This window comes from Eleutherodactylus coqui, chromosome 1 (assembly GCF_035609145.1).
Source record: "Eleutherodactylus coqui strain aEleCoq1 chromosome 1, aEleCoq1.hap1, whole genome shotgun sequence".
Taxonomy (NCBI): domain Eukaryota; kingdom Metazoa; phylum Chordata; class Amphibia; order Anura; family Eleutherodactylidae; genus Eleutherodactylus; species Eleutherodactylus coqui.
Window position 1 is genome coordinate 387,897,041 of NC_089837.1, and position 20,358 is coordinate 387,917,398.

At 43.6% G+C, this 20,358-nt stretch overlaps 1 protein-coding gene across 1 annotated transcript in view; it reads left to right on the top strand.

The window, feature by feature from the left end:
* Positions 1 to 10,118: 10,118 nt before the first annotated feature.
* GRTP1 (growth hormone regulated TBC protein 1) overlaps positions 10,119 to 20,358 on the top strand; it is a 53,638-nt gene continuing 43,398 nt past the window's right edge. The window contains exons 1-4 of the mRNA XM_066579676.1: positions 10,119 to 10,243; positions 12,539 to 12,613; positions 16,180 to 16,331; positions 18,709 to 18,870. Coding sequence (XP_066435773.1) covers positions 12,573 to 12,613; positions 16,180 to 16,331; positions 18,709 to 18,870 — 355 coding nt within the window. The 5' untranslated portion in view covers positions 10,119 to 10,243; positions 12,539 to 12,572. The remainder of the gene's footprint in view (positions 10,244 to 12,538; positions 12,614 to 16,179; positions 16,332 to 18,708; positions 18,871 to 20,358) is intronic.

Genomic DNA, 20,358 nt, shown 5'->3' on the forward strand with positions numbered 1-20,358 from the left:
TTCCACACACACTTTTTATCACTCAAACATTTCTCCGTGTTTCATAGGATCCAAAGGTAATTAAATCTTACATGTACTTATGTGTCCAGTTTTGGCCTTGGTCTCAGTCCCAATAACAGTTCAGTTCTATCCAGTAGAGCTGAGTAAATTCCTCTTATACATGAATCCAATACTCGCATCCTCTCAAGTATAGAGTAGACTTGTTTGTTAGCCAACTCATCTTCACTAGTGTGTACACCAGTATTTACCCAGGCCAACCTCACTTATAAAATGTTCTGTAATAAATAATCCTGGAAATCCAGATGAAGATCCTGATATCCTTCTGCAGGTTGTTGCTCATAGTAAATAGCATAGTAACATATAGTTCAGCCTATTACCCCTAAATGCTGATCCATAGGAAGGCAAAAAACCCCAATGAGGTTTTTTACCTTCCTGACTGCAATTTGGCAATCAGAATAATCCCCGGATCAACAACCCTTCTGAAGAAATTAGTGACTATAGCATGTAATATTGTAACGTTCAGGCCCCTCTTAAACTCTTTTATCAAATTTGTCATCACCACATCCTCAGGCAAAGAGTTCGAGGGTCCGCTTCTATGTTGGTGTAAAAAACCTCTTTCCTCTAGACACAGAGGATGCCACATTGTTACAGTCACAGTCCTGGCTATAAATAGATGATGGGAGAGATCCCTGTATTGACCCGTTATATTTATATATTTAGGTCTTCCCTCAGCCGTATTTTTTTAAAAAGAGAATAACCCCAAATTTGATAACCTCTTAAGGTATTGAAGTCCGTCCATTCCATTTATTAATTTAGTTGTCCGCCTTTGTACCCGCTCAAACTCTTGAGTACCATTGCTCAAAACTGTACACAATATTCCATGTGTGGTCTGACCAGTGATTTGTAAAGAGGAAGAACAATGTTCTCGTTATGTGTCTCTACACTTCTTCAGATGTACCCCATGATCCTATTTACCTTGGCAGCAGCTGCCTGACACTGGTTGCTCCAGTTAAGTTTATAGTTAAAGGGGTTGTCCCGCGCCGAAACAGGTTGTTTTTTTTTCAATAGCCCCCCCGTTCGGCGCGAGACAAACCCGATGCAGGGGTTAAAAAAGAAAACCGGGTAGTGCTTACCTGAATCCCCGCGCTCCGGTGACTTCTTACTTACCTGGTGAAGATGGCCGCCGGGATCTTCACCCTCGGTGGACCGCAGGTCTTCTATGCGGTCCATTGCCGATTCCAGCCTCCTGATTGGCTGGAATCGGCACGTGACAGGGCGGAGCTACGAGGAGCCGCTCTCCGGCACGAGCGGCCCCATTCAGAAAAGAAGAAGACCGGACTGCGCAAGCGCGTCTAATCCGGCGATTAGACGCTGAAAATTAGACGGCACCATGGAGACGAGGACGCTAGCAACGGAACAGGTAAGTGAATAACTTCTGTTTGGCTCATATTTAATGCACGATGTACATTACAAAGTGCATTAATATGGCCATACAGAAGTGTATAACCCGACTTGCTTTCGCGGGACAACCCCTTTAATTAAAATCTCCAAAGTCCTTTTCTATGTCATCTTTGACCAGTGGTTTCCTATTCAGGTGAAATGGTAACATGTATTTCCCCTGTTCATGTGCATAACCTTACATTTATCAGTGTTAAACCTCATTTGGCACTTTTCTGTCCAAGCCCCCAACTTATCCAGATCCATTTGCAACCGCATCTGCCCTCTCTTGTGTTAATTGCTAGAATTTAGTATCATCTGCAAATATTGCTATTTTACTGTTCAACTCTTCTACCAGGTCATTAATCTATATATTAAGAAGAATAGAACCCACCGCAGGCATTTGGGAGGTCTCTCAGTTCCTAATTTGCAAAAATATTTTCAAGGTTTGCAAATGTCACAAATTCCCCCTATATTTGCAGGACTTAAAGCCCTACTATGGATGGAATTAGAAGCTTCACTCTTAGCCCACAGGAGTGAGCATTGCTGTAAGCATTGCCAGCATAGAGGCGGGGCGGCTGGAGAGCGTTCTCCCCTCACCCGCATCCATTCACTGTAAGCAGACAGTCGTTTAGAACTGAACAACTGCTGTTTACACTGAATGGCTAGTCATTCAGGTTTCTGTATGCAAAAACTGAATGACTGAACAACTCTTGCTCAGTCGTTCAGTCTCTGCATGCATTTACATGGGATAACTATCGTTCAAATTCTGACGAGAGTGCGGGGACTTGAACAACTCTGAACAAATTGTGCTGTGTAAATGGGCCTTTACTCTATTATACCATTTCATTCCACAATATAAACTCCTTACCCCACAACAATTTATGGAAAAACACTCCATTCCAATACACCTTTGGAGATATCCCAGATTTATAGCTTCATTTGATCCCTAATATCCCTTACTTCATCTCCCATTACCTGCAGTGCTTTTGAGAGATTATGTATATAGTCACTCCTTCAACCTGGTGTGATCTCCCTCCTCTACGCTACCTTCAATCAACCTCCACAAGAAGTTAAGCTCCCATTCATAAAACATTGGGAGTCGGACCTAAATACTGTATATATCTCTCTGTAGCAAAATTGCTTTACTTTCATATCAAAAGGTAGCCATCAGCTAACTTTGGCTGAAACATTTATATTACATAGAGACTACTTTGCCTATCAATAATCCATACATTTTCCCAAAATTACTTTAGAGGCTGTAATCTGCTGGAAACAATATCACATATCTGGAGGACATGCCCATTTATGAAATCTCTTTGGTAGCTAACCATATATCTAGAGTTTTCGGCAAAACATTTTGGTTGACAAACCCGTAGGGTGCCTACCCACTAGCGCTTTTTTTCTCTAGCGATTCGACATTTAATGCCTCACAGTGCAGAGAAAATGCTGCGATATTGCTCATTCTCCTCAATTGTGCCGGCGGCAGAGACATCCCCATTGAAAACATAGGGAGTACATTGCGGACTTCTGCCACTTCTGCCCGCGGGAATGAAGGAATCCTCTGTCACAGCTGTGGCTCAAGTCCGTGATGCTATCCCATTTCTTTCAATGGGGCCGGCACTGCTGTGGCCCCATTGAAAGCAGTGGATTGCAGGCAACCCCCGCAGCAATGATTTTTGGAGAAAGGCTTGAAATATAGGCCCTTCCCTGAAAATCATGGCTAGCTGTAAAAAAAAAATACTCACCTAGAAGAGACATCCGGCTCTTCTCTCCAGCCCTGGCAGTTGTCTTCTGTGTTCTGACTCCCAGAAAGCGCTGGTGTCATTGGCTGAGTGCTCAGTCAATCACAGGCAGCGCTCAGCCATTCATTGATGAATGGCTGAGGGCTGCCTGTGATTAGCTGAGTCCTGTGACCAATCACAGGCAGCTCTCAGCTGTCATTCAATGGCTGAGGGCTGCCTGTGATTAGCTGAGTGCTCAGCCAATGAGACCAGCGCTTTCTGGAGGCGGGGTTTTTCAATCCTCTGCCTCCAGAACACAGAAGACAACTGCTGGGGCAGGAGAGAAGAGCAGCTAGCCATGATTTTCAGGGAAGGGCTTATATTTTAATATTTAAAATCATCCCTGTGGGGGTTGCCTGCAACCCACTGCTTTCAATGGGGTCGCAGCAGTGCCGGCCCCATTGAAAGAAATGGGATAGCATCATGACACAGCTGTGACAGAGGATTCCTTCATCCCAGTGGGGATGAAGGAATCCTCTGACATGACTGAGACAGCTGTGGCAGAAGTTTGCTATGTATTCCCTGTGTTTTCAATGAGGCTAGTGCTGCCACCGCCGCCGGCCCCATTGAAAACACTGAGCGATATCGCAGATTGTTTCTGTGCGCTGTGAGATTTAAGAAAAAAACATGCAAATGAGTATGGAACCATTGAAAATCATTGGTTTCATAATCATCGCTCTCGCATCACAAGGAAAAATATCGCTAGTGGGTTGGCACCCTTAGGGTTTAATAACCAACAACATAAAGTCTTTCTATATATATGTATGGCAGCTAGGATTTACATTGCCTCTTAATGGCTATCACCTACTTTTCAAATTAACCAATTCATGCCAGAGTTTCAAGAATGATGTTATATGAACAATTGTAAGCCATGAGAGAAGAAAACATGGATCTTTTTCTTAAGAGTTTGCTTCCATGGTCTATATACCTTGATATACCCAGCCTTTCTCGACTACTCACTACTTGAAAAGAGATTACGGGGGACACTTGCTGAAAGAGAAAGTCGCCAGGCTCTCCCTGCTTATTCCTGAGGAGGGTTGTTTTCATTTTTTTTCTTCCTTCCCAATATTACACCTAACAAAATTATTTCTCCTAAACCTATTTTCTTTCAAAATATGTTCATTGAATTTTCATTATTTAGTGTCACATACATAGGCAATCATGAACTTGCATTACATGACTAGAAAACAATGCGATGTATCGTATTGTACACTCGGGTTTCAGAACAATCAAAACAGTATATGGTTGCCAGCCGTGAAATCAACAGCCCTAAACCGATTTTCACCAATCTGTGTGGATTGAGTTATGTTTACTATTTATCATATACTGTTAAACCCCCTGTGAGAGGAACTTTCTAGCTGCATAGCTTGTATAAACATGTATAAAACCAATAAAACTATTTTGAGACAAAAAGCATTTTTAATGGGAAGAGAAAAAAAAATAGAATGCAATACTGACCCCTGTAGTACTCCACTAATAACAGTGACCCAATCAGAGTAGGTACCATTAATAACCACACTCTGCTTTCTATCAGTGAGCCAGTTACTTACCCACTTACACACATTCTCACCCAGACCAAGCATTCTCATTTTATATATCAACCTTTTATGCAGCACAGTATTACTTCTGAAAAGTCATGATAAACAATATCCTCATCAGCCTCTACAATTTTTCCTACATTATTTATTAAAGGGCCAACACTTTCAGTATTAATCTTTTTATTTACTTACAGTTTAGGGTCAGTTTTACTTTCTTTGGAAAGGATCTCTCTGTCTTCATCTTTTCTTCTTTTATCTGCTTTTTACATAATTCATTTTTTTCCTTATAGGTTTTCAGTGCTTCTTCACTGCCTTCTTGTTTTAGTAGTTTAAATGATTTCTTTTTGTTGTTTATTGCCGCCTTTACATCATTATTGAGCCATATTAGTTTTCTCCTATTCCTAATCTTTTTATTCCTGTAAGGTATGAACCTCTCACAGTGAGTATTTCAGATGTTTTGGACACATTTCCTATTTATTGTCTGTACTCTTATTGTTGAGGACATTGTCCCAGGCAATAAGATTAAGGACATCTCTGAACTGATCGAACTTTCCCTTCCTAAAGTTTAGTACTTTTAGAGCTCTCCAATAAAACTTCCTGTTAAAAGGTAAATGGAAATGTATTATATTATAATCACTATTTCCCAGGTGCCCCACACTGCACCCCTGTTATTCTGTCAGGTCTGTTAGTTAATAATAAGTCCAAAATGGCCATCCCTCTAGTTGGGTCCTGAACAGGTTGAATAAGATAATTATCTTTGGTTATTGACAAAACTTGATCCACAAATATCATCTTCTCAGTTTATATTTGGTTAGTTAAAGTCTCCCATATTAATTCCCTTACTGTGATTTGCTGCTTCATCTATTTGCCTCAGTAATACATTTTCAGTGGGTTATGTTGTTTGGTGGTCTATGGGATATTCTCTCTAACTACTGCAATTCCTTGAACCCGGACCGGTGACTCCTCCAGAGACGAGTGGTGCTACTGTAGCTTCAAGCCGTTTCCCAGTCCTCACCTGATACTGAGCAGCTCCTGCTTCTCCACGCACTGGACCCTGTGACTTCTGCAGACTGTCCCGCTCAGCCTTCTGCTCAGCCACAGAACACCTGAGCATATACTGTAATCTCAGCAACTTCTACTTGTGTTGTAGCAAACAGTTCCCTTTTAGCAGCTGCAAAAATGCCAAATCACAGAATGTCTTTCTGGGCATACTCAGTTTAAATTGTCACTCAAATGCCGCACACGACCAATTAGTCATGCACATACGGGCACCCCTGAGAACAGCTCTTTTTATTAGGATGATCTATTAGATACTGTATAGGAAATAAAGTAGCTTCTGCTGTTGCAACTACTGAAGCAACATGTGGTCATAGGCATGGCTTCAGTGAGGCTGAGAACTATATTCATTTGCAAATTTTTAGAATGGCCACTAGATGTCAGTAAAACAAAATGGACCTATTACAAAAATTATAGACTGAAAGAAATCTTCCCAAATCTGCCTCTCTTCTCATATAAACAGCCACCGAATTTAAAAAATCTCATCAGAGGTGCCGTCTTATCATCATCATCTGAAACTAGCACTTTTCCTTGCAACAGCAAAATATGTAGGACCTGTAGCCATTCTACCAACTAACAATGCCCCATGGCCAACACACAATGGGACTATAACGTTACTGACTCTTTCTCATGTACGTCCTCCAGTGTGGTGTACATGGTATGATGTACATTCCAGGATGAATTTGCACAGACACATAAGGGGGATGAGCAGGCAGCAGAGAAGATCTGCGATTCTCCTGTATATCTCCCTGGCCCAAGGGAGGGGAACATGAATTTTCTTCGTTATCGCCTCGCCATCAATCAGAGAATAAATTTGCTCCCTTATTGTCATATACAAAGGTTTTTTTTTCCCCCTGAAAACTAGTGTAATGATGAGGACGTCCTCATCTAATCACTCCTCTACATTGTTTCACCTTGCAGATGCTGCAGTCATTGCTGATTGTAGCATTTAAAAGAAAAAAATATAAAAACTTTTCCCCCTGAGACAAAGCTAAAAGTTTATAGTGAAATGTCTACATACATAACATTGTGATCAGTGGGGTTTGTAGAGTAACTAGTGTTAGTGATGTACTTTAGTGGTATCATTTGTTGCTTTATATGACTTTTTGATTGCTTTCTATTTCATTTTTTGTGAGGCTAGATATGCAACATTTGCTATTTTTGCTACGTTTTTTATATATTCTTTTCATGGCATTCACCATGGGTGTTGAATAAATAATGTGCTAACTTTTTTACATGCGTCATCCAAAAGCAGCAATAGTGTATTTAAATTTTTTTATATTGTTGAGGCAGAAATATGGGATTTTAACTTTTTTTTGTATGTTTTACAGTTTATTTTTTAATTTCAATTTTTCTCCCACTTGGGGACTTGAGTTTCATTGGGAACAACTGTTCCTACAATATACTGCAACACTTCAGTACTGCAGTGTATGACATTGACCTACGAGACCTTGCCTCTGGCTGGACCTCATATGCCATCATAAATGGCAAACCTGGAGGCCATTGGCAAGCCATAGTAATTCATGGACATTTTGTGATTACATTGCATGAGTCCAATGGGTGACAGAGGGAGCCCTTTCCCTCTATCAGCCTTTTACATGCTACAGTCTCATCTACCACAGCCTGTAAAGAGTTTAAATGGCTGAGATCAGAGGTTTTTCTCCGCCCAGGTTTTAGTGCTGGAGCCCCTGCTTTCCCTGCCGTCAAAAGGAGCATGCATAGCAATAAGGCCCTTAGTGACCATTTTAAAAAACGCGTATTGATGGTCACTAAGGGATTAGTCACTTGCTTTTTTGCGCACGTAAGACCCGTGAATAGAACCTATTGATTTTAATGGGTTCATTCATATTTGCATATTTTTGCAATGTATTTCGGGCGCGTAAAAAAAAAATTACACCCACCTGAATGCACCATAAGGGATTAACTAAGGCCACTCTCACACAGGTGATGGTAAAACGCTGCATTTGTAAACGTAGCGTCTTTACTAGGGCAGAGCTGCTTTGTAGACCGTTCAGTGTGAGCGTTTGCCTGAGTTGTTACTGCGCTTTTAGCGCAGCAGCAATGCAGAAAAAAAGGAAGCCGATGATGTCACCACTTCCACCCTTCCCTCCCCGTGGCATAGAACGCGGTGTTCAAAAATGTGGTAAAACGCTGTACACCGCATTCTATCACATTTGACAGCATTGAATATGCTCCCCATTTTTTTTCAATAGGTGGTGCCTCGCACTTAAAAAAGCTTAAACGCCCGAAAATCGAACAGACAGCACTCGAAAAATGCGGTTTTAAAAATACCGCATTTGAACCCTAGTCTGAGAAGCCCTATTGAAATCAATGGAGGCGTTTTACAGTATTTAGTGTGGCATGCCGTGCTGAACCCTGCAAGAAGCGCGCTGTATGAGAGCGGTCGAAGGTTTACTTATTTCAAAGCTTGACAGTTTCTCTGCTGCATCACAGAGGTAACATACATGAACAGTATGGCCGCCTGGACACGGGCGGATTTGCATTGCGCTGTCTGGAGCAGGCGTCCGCCTCAGGATTCTCTAGCAAATACCACCCATAACATCCTAATAAAAAACGTTTTTTTTCCTTTACGTGAGTGGAAATCAATTGCGATTTTCCGCTCAGAGGAAAAAAAAAAAATCGCAGCATGTGGATTCTGTGTCATTGCTAGACGATGACGCGGGAAAAGCAGAGATTTAAAAACAAAAATCTGTACTGCGCATGTCTGACAGCTCGCCGTGCAGACCATCCGCAGTACAGTAGATGTGCGCAGATGCCAGTTGGGCACAGAATCCAACCCACCCGTGTATAGCCGACCTATGGGCTCTCTTACGCAAGCGTTTCCCAGGGCTTACCACATGTTGACAGATCCCTATACACTACCTTGGCGTGTATGCGTGCGAGGTACATGCCAAGATAATGCATGCTGCATTTTTTTGTGCGCACTGTCCGTGTGAGGCCCCTTTGTAAGTAATGTAAAGCTTGTTACCGCATCTCATACGAGCAAAACCAGCGTGCGTAATAGGTGGTAAAAACCCCGCTCGTATGAGAGAGGCCTTCCTCCTTGTGGTGGCGGTTACGCTCTCTCCTCCGTCGGTGTGAGGGTTCTTCAGCGCTTTCTGACCAGAAAAAAATAATTAAAAGGGAATTAAACTTTTTTTTCCCCCATTTATTTCAATGGGTTTTCAATAAAAAAGGGAAGCGGATGAGCAGCGGCAGTGCGCTTATGTGGCTTCTGGGAGGCAACTACGTTACAAGACACACAGCACAAAGTCCAACATGATACTAGCAGCACGTGACCCACTGAGGACGCGCCCCGCGTCCCTCCACCGAGAAAGGGGGTTAGTAGAGGAAACCACCGACACAACGGGGACAGAGTCCGAAAGGAAAGGATTGGACTCTGGGTGTAAGAGTAAATCTGCTGGATTCCCCGAAGCCCCCTGTCAGTGTACTCATCACTTACAATACAACAGTCTGAGGCACTCAGCACCGGCTGATAACAGAGAATAATGGCTCTCAGTAATTAACCTGTACTGTAGATCGTTCACTATTAACGGTTAGGCCACTCTCAGAGGCGCTTGAAAAAAAACTGCGTTTTTTAACTCAGCGTTTACTGCATTTCGAGTTGCGTTGACATGTGTTTTTGACAGCAGTTCTAAGCCCAGCCCAGCCAGATGTAATAATGCGGGCAAAATGCTGCTGAGAACGCGCTAACCACATTCTACCGCAGCGCTGAAACCGCATCCCATTCATTTCAATGGGCGAAGCCTCCAGTTTAAGGGCTCATGCCCACGAGCGTTGCGGATTTTCACTGCGGGAGTACTGCGTCTAAAAATGCAAGTGATCGCGGAATTCTGCCGCGGATTTCCATTAATAACATAATTAATGGAGACCTCTCGCTGCACAAAGCCGCAGTGAAATAGAACATGCCGCTTTGTTTTCCGCAGCAGAATTCCGCATCTGAGCATTGGCAGCAGGAAAGCCGTTAGGCTCAATGGAACCTAATAGCTGCGGAATTCCGCTGCGGGAAATGCAGCAGAAATGCGTCCGTGGGCATTAGCCCTTAAAACGCAGAAACGCATGAAGATAAAACAGACTAAAAACGCTGCATTCTAATGCTTGTCTGAGAAGCCCCATTGAAATCAATGGCAGGGATTGACCGTAAACCCGCCTGTGAGTGCTCTGCTACAGTGCCGCTCTCTGCAGCGGGTTCCCCTCCGGACCCCCGGCCGCTTCACCACGTGACGCCATTACTTCTCCCGGCCGCTTATTATAGCTGCTCCCGCCTCCCGGCCGGGCACGGGCGCCGCCTCCCGCGGGATGACTGACACCTGTTGTGGAGAGGACAGGCTGATAGAAGTGCGGCTCGGCGGGGTCATGGCGGAGGTCTCCGCACTGTGTGGACGGTAGCGCGGCGGCTTACCGCAGGTAAAGGGGAATATATGGGCAGTCAGCACGCCAGCCGGCCGCGCTGCTGGCACTGTGTGGACAGGTGCAGCCGCGGAGGGGTGAGCTCCTGCCGGGCAGCAGTGTTGCGGAGGGGAGAGCTCCTGCCAGGGCTGCAGAGCCGCTGGCACCCTCTTACCCTCCTCTCCTTCACTCCTCGCCTGCTTTTATATTTTAAGGTTCTGTAAAATGAAATAATGAGCTGGTAATAAGTGGCTGGTAACCGGGATCTATACTCACTCCAGCACAGAAAGTGTTAAATCCATGCTATCTTTGATGTGTATTATTACTATTTCCTGTTATTTTTAGTTTATTCGGACTGCTGCTCTTATATTATTTTGTTTTTCTCATGTCAGAAAGTTTGAAACTTTTTATTTTTTTTGTAAAACTTTTTTCTTAATTATTGTAACCCAAGACAGACTGTATAATGAAGGGGAACTACCGTATTTGTGATTGATGTACATATTGAATAGGACACAATCGTTCATTTCTTCCTTTCATAGCAGGGCATGTGTAGCAACGCTGTCAATTGATACATAGAAGTGAAGGGGCCCCATAGCGAAAACATAAGTGGGCCACCCATCATTCTGGCATCCAGTTTGGCCACCCAGGACAGGGGAGACCAATATTTGTTTCTTGCTATATGATCTTTAAAATGACCCTTGGAAAAAATTCTCCACCTCATTGGCTCCTGTAGTTCCTCTTTCGAGGAAGGTCCTGCATATGGCCTTACTACCCAATAGACAAGGGATAGTGCAATCACAGCTGGGGTCGCATAGTACATCCACCCTTGCCCGTAGATAATCTGTGCTCCAACCTAATGGAATTCCTCCGTAGTACCAAGTCTGCATACATAAAGCTAATAATTCCAGTGCAGAGTTGCGTAGTTGAGAATGTCTTAAGGCCCATTTACATTGAAAGATAATTGCACAAAAATCTATCAAACGACCATTTTGAGTGATCATCTTTGCATAGCTCTAAGTAGTTAATTAGCTACTTAAGAGTTAATGCAGGCGGAGTGGGATACTGCCACAATAGCTCTGAGAACAAAGCAGCTGTTTTGTGCATGCAAACAGCTGCATTGTTCTCGGAGCTTTCAGCTGGTGAACTGCCAGCGGGATACCAGCTAAAGAAATACTATCAGCGACGCACGCTAAGAAAATCAGCGTGCGTCGCTGATAAGAGTAATCAGTAATTTCTAGTTTGCTGGAAGTCACCAATGAATGAATAGTGCACGATGGCGGCACGTTTAGACGCAACGGTTATTGCTTAAAAGATGGCTTTTGAGTGAATTTTGCGCGATTATAATCGTTGTGTCTAAATAGGCCTTTAATTTGGTCAGCATCAATATTTAAACTATGGATTTTGGTGGAGAATCTTCCACAGGGCGGTAAGTTCCACTGCATCTTGTGGAACAATTAGGAAAGGTTTCTTTGACTGCCTGTCCACGGGCGATTGGTTATTGCATTACCCGCGGCGATCATCTGTTGCTATGGAAAGTGCTGCCACGCCGTCCACGAGCGGAGAATTATAGCGACTCTCCACTCGCGGGGTCTAAATCGCGGCATCCCGCGATTCTACATAGTCAGCCGATCTGTCAGAGAGGCTCACAGCAGGGAACTGACAGCTCTCCCCCGCGGCGGAATATCGCTGGCGGTTTTCTGCAATGGCCGTGGACAGGGGACCTAAGGGTGCCTTCACACTTGTGATCGCAATATCGCTGCATTTTTTTTTTTAAAGCAAATGTCAATAGGACTTTCTAATGTTAAAAAAAGCACAAGTTTGTGCTTTGCAGTTTTTGTGTGATGCGTTTTTAACATTAGAAAGTCCTATTGACACTCGCGTAAAAAACCCCCCCCAAAAAAACCATATCATGATCACAATTGTAAAGGCACCCTTATGTAGCTGTGTGTTTGAGCCCTAATTTTCAAGCAGTGCTCAGGATCCCTGAAAATAGCGCCTGGTGTGAACAGTCGTGTGACTATGACACGGTTAGCCCGATGATGAAACATTGTTTTCTCAGCATTAAGGAATGGTGTGCTACATCTGACTTACTAGTCATCCCATTTGTAAAGCCAAAGAAAAACTATCCCACCTAATTCAATGTTTCCAAAAATGAGTTATTCCTAACTCTGATTTCCATGATGACCCCCATGTTTAGCCCAACTGTACGGCTGATGACCTGTTGCTACAGATGCCCCACTATGTGCAATAAATGTATCGAGGTAGACATTGGGACTGTATCTAGTACTAAGCTGATGCTCTTGTATCTTTTAGTGATCTGGTTTGGTTGCTTGGATACTTTTTATCAATGGACAAGTGTGATGAAACTGCGAAGGACCGTATACCCAGGTAATTCCATTACTTTCCTTCAGCCAACTTCAGTAGCTTAGTGCTAGGACATGTCACTTCTAGGTAGGCTGGGACAGGGCAGGGTTTCCTGGTTCATACCAGTGTAAGAGGAGAAGCCTTGTCCCACCCATTAATGACTTCACACCTGTTATTGTCAGATAGGATTCCTTGAGTCATTGCCTCTTTATTGCATTTGTTCCTGTCAATGTCAGAACAAGTGTAGTGCTGATGTAATGCTCCGTGCCTGTCGGGAACCTGTATGATAAGTGGCAGAAGTGTCGTTACAGGGTGTGACTTTGTATAAAATCCTACTAACACAGCTTGCTTTTTTTTGGCCTGTCCTGAATCCCAATTTAGAATGGAGAAACAGCAAAGAAAAATCCCAAATCTGAATCTACTGCAATAGGCGTTAAAGTCTTCTTGTGTTCTATAAGAAGTTATCGTCCATGGTTTTATTTGGGAGTGAAGCCAGCTAGGGCACTTCCGCTCCCAACCCCTATAATGCAGGTCCTGCCCGCTGCACTGACAGATCATCATCAAGGATCCTGAGGATAGGTCATTGATGGTCTTTGTACGAAAAACCCTATCCGCACATTATCGCGCACTGAACTGTGTAATTCTTTTTTTTTTTTCCTTTTCCCCCGCGGAGTTAATTGATAACACAGCTGACTAATTAGGCTGCACTGTCTGTTTAATCACAGGGCGGGTGTGTCACACGCACAGTAACGCAGAAAAGTACAGTAGAATGCACAGATAAACGCATGATAGCGCTCCCTTCACAGCGCTGCTACGTAACACTTTCGCAAGCATATCTATGCCTACACTTATCTGCAGGAGCCCGTAAGCTGCAGGCTTTCAAGACTGCTTAGGTCTCTTCATCAGACATAAAATGAATATCGCTATTGATGTGTGCAATCTTAAAAGGGTTGTCTAAAGTTAGAAAAACATGGCTGCTTTCTTCCAACACAGCGCCACCCTTGTTCGTGGGTTGCCTGGTATTGCAGTTCCCTTCCCATTCACTTGAATGGAACTGAGCTGCAATACCACTCACAACCTTATGGACAAGGGTGATGCTGTGCCTAGAAGAAAATGGATGTTTGTTACCTTAGACAACCTCGTTAAAACAGTTGTCCAGGAAGTTAACAAAATGGTCATCGCCCATGCAGCTTGCGAAAAAACCCGTCCTAGGACAGGTTGAATGTATGTCTAGACAGGGGGCGGGGAGCCGCAAAGTGGAGCTTAACACTAAGGCCTTCCTCACACAGGCTTTTTTGTACAGCGTTTAGTGCTGCTTTTTCAGCAACGCACTAAACACCTGTACAACGCTCCCATTAATTTCAATAAGGCGGCTCACACAAGCGTCAAAACGCAGCGTCTTTAACAGCGCTGCATGTTCTATCTTTGACCGCTTTCAGCCCTGTGTTGCCCATTCAAATGAATAGGCAGCGGTGTCAGTACAACTTGGTACCGTGCTTTTGGCAGCGCTAAACGCTCTAGCTACACTACCTGTAAAAAAAAAAAAAAAAAAAAAAAAAACACCCCGCAGGTGATGTCGCTGTCCCTGGCGGCGCTCTTGGGACCTTTCAGCCAGCAGGGGAACTTTTTCTCTGGTGACTGCGATTTGAAATCCCTGCCTCCAACGAGAAATTGCTGTGATTGGCTGAGCGCCGCTGAGTGACAGCCCACTCAGCCAATCACAGGCAGCACTGGATGCATCCAATCACTGCCGTTCATTCTTTGCATCCAGTGCTGGCTCTGATTGACTCAGCCAGCTGTCACTCAGTGGCGCTTAGCCAATCGGCCAGCTTCATAAGGTCCCGAAAGCGGCGCCGGGGACAGCTGCTTCACCAGCTAGGCGAGTATTGATTTTTTTTTTTTTTTTCTTTTATCAGCAGTCTTGGCTGTGCTGAAAACGCAGCCAAAACGCTGGCATAACGCATGCCAGCACTGCTGAAACCGGGCGGAATCTGCGGTAAACACAGCGTTGAAAAAGGCTGCATTTCTGCAAACGCCTGTGAGGGGGAGGCCTAAGTCTTCTTTGCTATTCAAAATACAACTTTTTTTTTTTTTTTTTTAAGCACAAATTATGCTAGAAAACTGCTTTACGTCACAGTGACGGTGTTTAAACCCTTTCGGACAGTGTTTGCAACTTGTGCAAAAAAAGGGGTGTGGTCAAAATCGCACCAAAAAGTTAGCCTACAAGTTTGCGCGATCAGTTTCAGCAAATGTGAACCGATATGCCGCAGGTATCATACAGAACCCACATGGCTCCATGCTCACCTGTATCACAATTTGCATCTAAGCTACATAGTAGTAAAGCCTCCATGCTCGTCATCTTGCATCCAATATAGAAGTGCCCCCACAGGGTACTAGAGCCTCCATGCCCGCCTGTAACACAGCTTGTAGCCAAGCTAGAGGCGGTACAACAGGGTACTAGAGCTTCCATGCCCACCTGTATCACATCTTGTAGCCAAGCTAGAGGCGGTACAACAGGGTACTAGACCCTCCATGCCCACCCCTATCACATCTTGCATCCAAGCTAGAGGCGGTACAACAGGGTACTAGAGCCTCTATGCCTGCCCATATCACATCTTGTATCCAAGCTTGAGGTGGTACAACAGGGTACTAGAGCTTCCATGCCTGCCTGTATCACATCTTGTATCCAAGCTAGAGGCAGTACAACAGCGTACTAGAGCCACCATGCCTGCCCATATCACATCTTGTATCCAAGCTAGAGGCGGTACAATAGGGTACTAGAGCCTCTATGCCCACCCGTATCACATCTTGTATCCAAGCTAGAGGTGGTACAACAGGGTACTAGAGCCTCCATGCCCGCCTGTATCACATCTTGTATCCAAGCTAGAGGCAGTACAACAGGGTACCAGATCCTACATGCCTGCCCGTATCACATCTTGTATCCAAGCTAGAGGTGGTACAACAGGGTACTAGAGCCTCCATGCCCGCCTGTATCACATCTTGTATCCAAGCTAGAGGCAGTACAACAGGGTACCAGATCCTACATGCCTGCCCGTATCACATCTTGTATCCAAGCTAGAGGCAGTACAACAGGGTTCTAGAGCCTCCCTTCAAGTGTTCAGTTTTCCGCAATAAATGATCCTTTCCCTCTGGTATTGTAATCACTTATATCAATGCTACAATAACAGATAGAAAGTTTTCTTCGATTACAACTCTGCCTGATTTTTAATTTTTTTCTGACAATGACTGTATTTAGGTCTTATAATGTGTCTGGTACTGATGCCTGTGGCATTCAAGTAATAAATGGTATCGAGTCGGAGTTGTAACAGTATTCTTCTGCTCGGAGTACCCGTTTGCATTCATATTGAATAGCCGTGGGCATGAACTCTTTAATCACACAAACGCTAATAAGGGCCTAAGTCTGGGATATTAGTTTTGACTGAAACTTGCACCCATAATACAGGCACTAAATGTAGCCACCTTCTGAATGGAGTCTAAGTTTGGGATCCCATAGAACCATTTAATGGCTTAACCGTGAATACTACGAATTCTATAGCTTATGTTAAGATATGCTGTTTGTTCAACACTAGGGTCGATGCTTATGGCTTTGAAAGGCCGGATGGATTTGATTATGCTGCTTATGAGGAATTTTACTCTCAATACTTGACAATTCTTACGAGAAGAGCTATGAAATGGTCCAAAATGATGCAAAAGTCCTCAGCAGTAGAGAAGAGCATGAAAGGTAAACTTTTGACTTTACAAACCATAGCAAATTGTAGAACTTCAATATATGCAATGGTTGCAATAAACGCTAGTAGTCAAGAGGCGTCAGGTCAGGGCTTCATTGTAAACATCAAATGCATTATGCCCATTCCTCAATGTACGGTTATTAAAAACCGTGCCGGGGTTAAGGGTCAATTTTCCCACAGCCTGTCTGGAGGTGACACCAGAAGTACCCAGGCAGGTTACTGTGATCGGGATTTTTGTTAGAATTCCATATAGGGTCCTTGTACATGGGCGGAATATTTCTACCAGGATGCACCGCAAGACGCAGAGCTATGGAGTTTTACACCAAAATCTGTAGGTAACCTGCAGAATTTATTGTGGCTTGCAGTGCATCTTGCAGGCTAATTCCTCGCTTGTGAAAGGCCCCATACAGAATACAGGCTGCAGAGAATTGTGACTGGATTCTGCTGACTATGCCTGCAGGAATTCGAAGGGAACCTCTGAGGGTAGCATGCAGAAGTGCCAAGCAAGCAGATTACTTCTGTGTCTTAGGTTTTCCTGCAATGTATGTATTGTAGTCAACTTGCAGTTTATTGCTGCATGTGCTGCGAATGAGGATTTTAATGGATGCATTCCCCTGCCCTCTAGCCACTCGTTGCTTCTGCAATTGTACTGACCCACTGAAGAAAGTGACATGTCAATCTTACTGCACAGTGAATGTGCAAAAGAAAACCGCAGCCCTTTTAAAATAAGGCTGTCTTGTGTTTTGTCTGTTTGTTTGTTCCATTTCACTAAGTTTCTTAAAACAGGCAGGCATGAATGAAGCCACCCTTCAGCTAATTTGCTAGAAAATTAAATTATGGCACTTGAACGGCAAATAAACAAATAACATTTTTTAAAAGGCTCATTAAAGGGTGAAGGATTTCTACCTCTGGTAGCACCCAGGAATCGCCTTGTTCTGGCAGATGGCATCATTGTCACCTGAATCGGGAACAGTCATAGGTTTGTGTCCCCATGTGCAGAGCATATATGAGCAAAATGTTACCTAACACCGTATTTAGTAGGCCCCAATAATCTATCCACTATATTTAAAGGGATATTCCATCTCTGCTTTTCATAGTTACTGGCCACCCAGTCAGTAACTACAAAAACAGCAGAGCGCTTTAGCACAGTGCTGTTTGCGCAACTCCCATTGAAGTGAATGGGAGCTATGGAAATGGCACAATGTGCTACAGTTTCTGTAAGTTTGGAAGTTGTGGACACAACATAGTGCTGTGCTACACTGTTTCCGTACATTGGAGAGCTGTGGACACAATGTAATGCTGTGCTACACTGTTTCCGTACGTCGGAGTTGGGGACACAATGTAGTGCTGTGCTACACTGTTTCCGTACGTCGGAGTTGGGGACACAATGTAGTGCTGTGCTACACTGTTTCCGTACGTCGGAGTTGGGGACACAATGTAGTGCTGTGCTACACTGTTTCCGTACGTCGGAGTTGGGGACACAATGTAGTGCTGTGCTACACTGTTTCCGTACGTCGGAGTTGGGGACACAATGTAGTGCTGTGCTACACTGTTTCCGTACGTCGGAGTTGGGGACACAATGTAGTGCTGTGCTACACTGTTTCCGTACGTCGGAGTTGGGGACACAATGTAGTGCTGTGCTACACTGTTTCCATAGCTCTCATTCCCTATAATAAAAGCTACATACACCGCATGCTCACTTTAATATGTTGTGTAACACCAGATACAATTCTGTTGGTGGACTCTTGAGTATAAGGATGGTTGTCAGCTGCTAGTTCCCTCTGTGCTGAACAGTAAGGAATAACTGCTGGCATAATCTTGGCGTATAGAATAAAACACGGGATGGTGATGCAGAATGAAGCAAATCTCTATTACACACTGGAGCAGCGTCTTCATCAGTGTATTGGGGAACTGCTGATGCTGCAGCTTCACTTAGAAAAGCCTGATATGTCCTGCTCTAAAGAATACAGTGTTCATTTTTTGACACTGACTCCTGTGCAAGTTGTTACAATGTAATTTACACTGCTAGACATGACATACCTCCTAGATTTTTCATTTATAGCATTCACATGCTGAATCTCATTCCTATCAAAATCCTTATAGTGGCAAAATTTACTTTTGTGACAACTTTATTTCTAAGTGTGCCTATCAGATGAACTGCTGAAGGAGAACCCCGGCACCTAAAGCATGCAGATTTTATAAAGTGGTATGGACGTGGGGTTTGGCAACCACAGTACTTCTAATTACCAATGCACATGTTCATATTTGGAGCTGCTTTGGCTAGTAGCCTGTTGGCTGCCCCTACACTTGTATGTGATCAGTGCAGATGAAGAGAATGGATAATACTTTTGAAGCCTCTTATTGTTTTAGTGAAGAGATACATCAGAAAGGGAATTCCTAATGAACATCGCTGCTATGTGTGGATGATGGTGAGCGGAGCACAGGCCCAGATGGAGCAGAATCCAGGATATTATCACAGTGTATTACAGGAAGGACAGAAGAATGCTAAACTTGTGGATGCGGTTGTCACAGGTAACTTTTTATATTTCAGGACCTGCAAATGGATTATTTGCGCTGACTTGTACTAATAAAAAATGGACATTTTCATGGTAACACCAACTTTTTAATCTTTTATATTTGCCTGAAGATGAGCAAATTTTCTTATGCCAATGCAGAGGCAGTATTTAACAGAGGACCAAAGATATAGTGATTATTTCAGTTCCACTTTTTTTCCACTGGCCATAATTGGTCAAGCCTACTTAAAGTACAGGGTCCTATCATGTCAGGCACTCTGCATTACATATGCTGGTAAATGGCACACCGTGATTTGGCCTCAACAAGATGTCGGCCTTAAGTTAAATTGTAAGGAATACAGCCACAGGATGTGGTTTCCCAATGACTTTTCCATGGCTAATACTCAATAGGATTTACAGTAGCGAGGAAGTGAATAACACTTAAAAATCATCCACGTGCTGCAGGAAAAAAAAAATCTGCATAGCATCCATATACCCTTATGGAAATTTCCATTTTAAATCCACAGCTTGTCAATTTTATTCATCATTTTTTATTTTCTTGCACAGCATTTCTGCAACAAAATTTGTAACAAACAGTTCTTATAGCTGTGGACATTTGGCAGATACACTGTGGAAAATTTGCAGTGGGACCCACCTTGTGTGGCCATACTCTAAGCTGATTAAACCCTTAAAGACCAGAGTGCTTTAGTGATTTTTACCCTTGTGGTGGATTTCTGGCTATATATGAAAATTTATATACATATACGATTATATAATATATAAGTAACAACGATGCATCATGTAAGACGGCACGCAGGCCTGGCAGTATGGCTTTGCATGAGTATTGTAAAATAGTGCAGTAGTACAACTAAGGAAATCAGAGATGGGAGATAAGTTGACTTAATAGTTTATGCAAAATGATCGTTCAAAACTGACACTCAAACTGTCTTTTGAGCGATCATTGCTCTGTGTAAATGGGCCTTATATCCCGCGCCGTAGATTTACAGTGTTTGGCCATTAATGCGTTAATGTTGTAGAAACAAGGTTACCCTAGAAGCCTTTAATAATTAAAGAACCAGTTAGTTGCAGATGTACAAGCCCAATGTCCTATTGTATTTGGTCATCAAGGAACTTATATAGACTGATTTCAGCCCAATAAAAATTGGGATCCAGTGACGACATGATTAGAGATGAGCGAGCACCAAAATGCTCGGGTGCTCGTTACTCGGGACGAACTTTTCGCGATGCTCGAGGGTTCGTTTTGAGTAACGAACCCCATTGAAGTCAATGGGCGACCCGAGCATTTTTGTATTTCGTCGATGCTCGCTAAGGTTTCCTTGTGTGAAAATCTTGGCAATTCAAGAAAGTGATGGGAACGACACAGCAACGGATAGGGCAGGCGAGGGGCTACATGTTGGGCTGCATCTCAATTTCCCAGGTCCCACTATTAAGCCACAATAGCGGCAAGAGTGGGCCCCCCCCCCCCCTCCCAAAAACTTTTACTTCT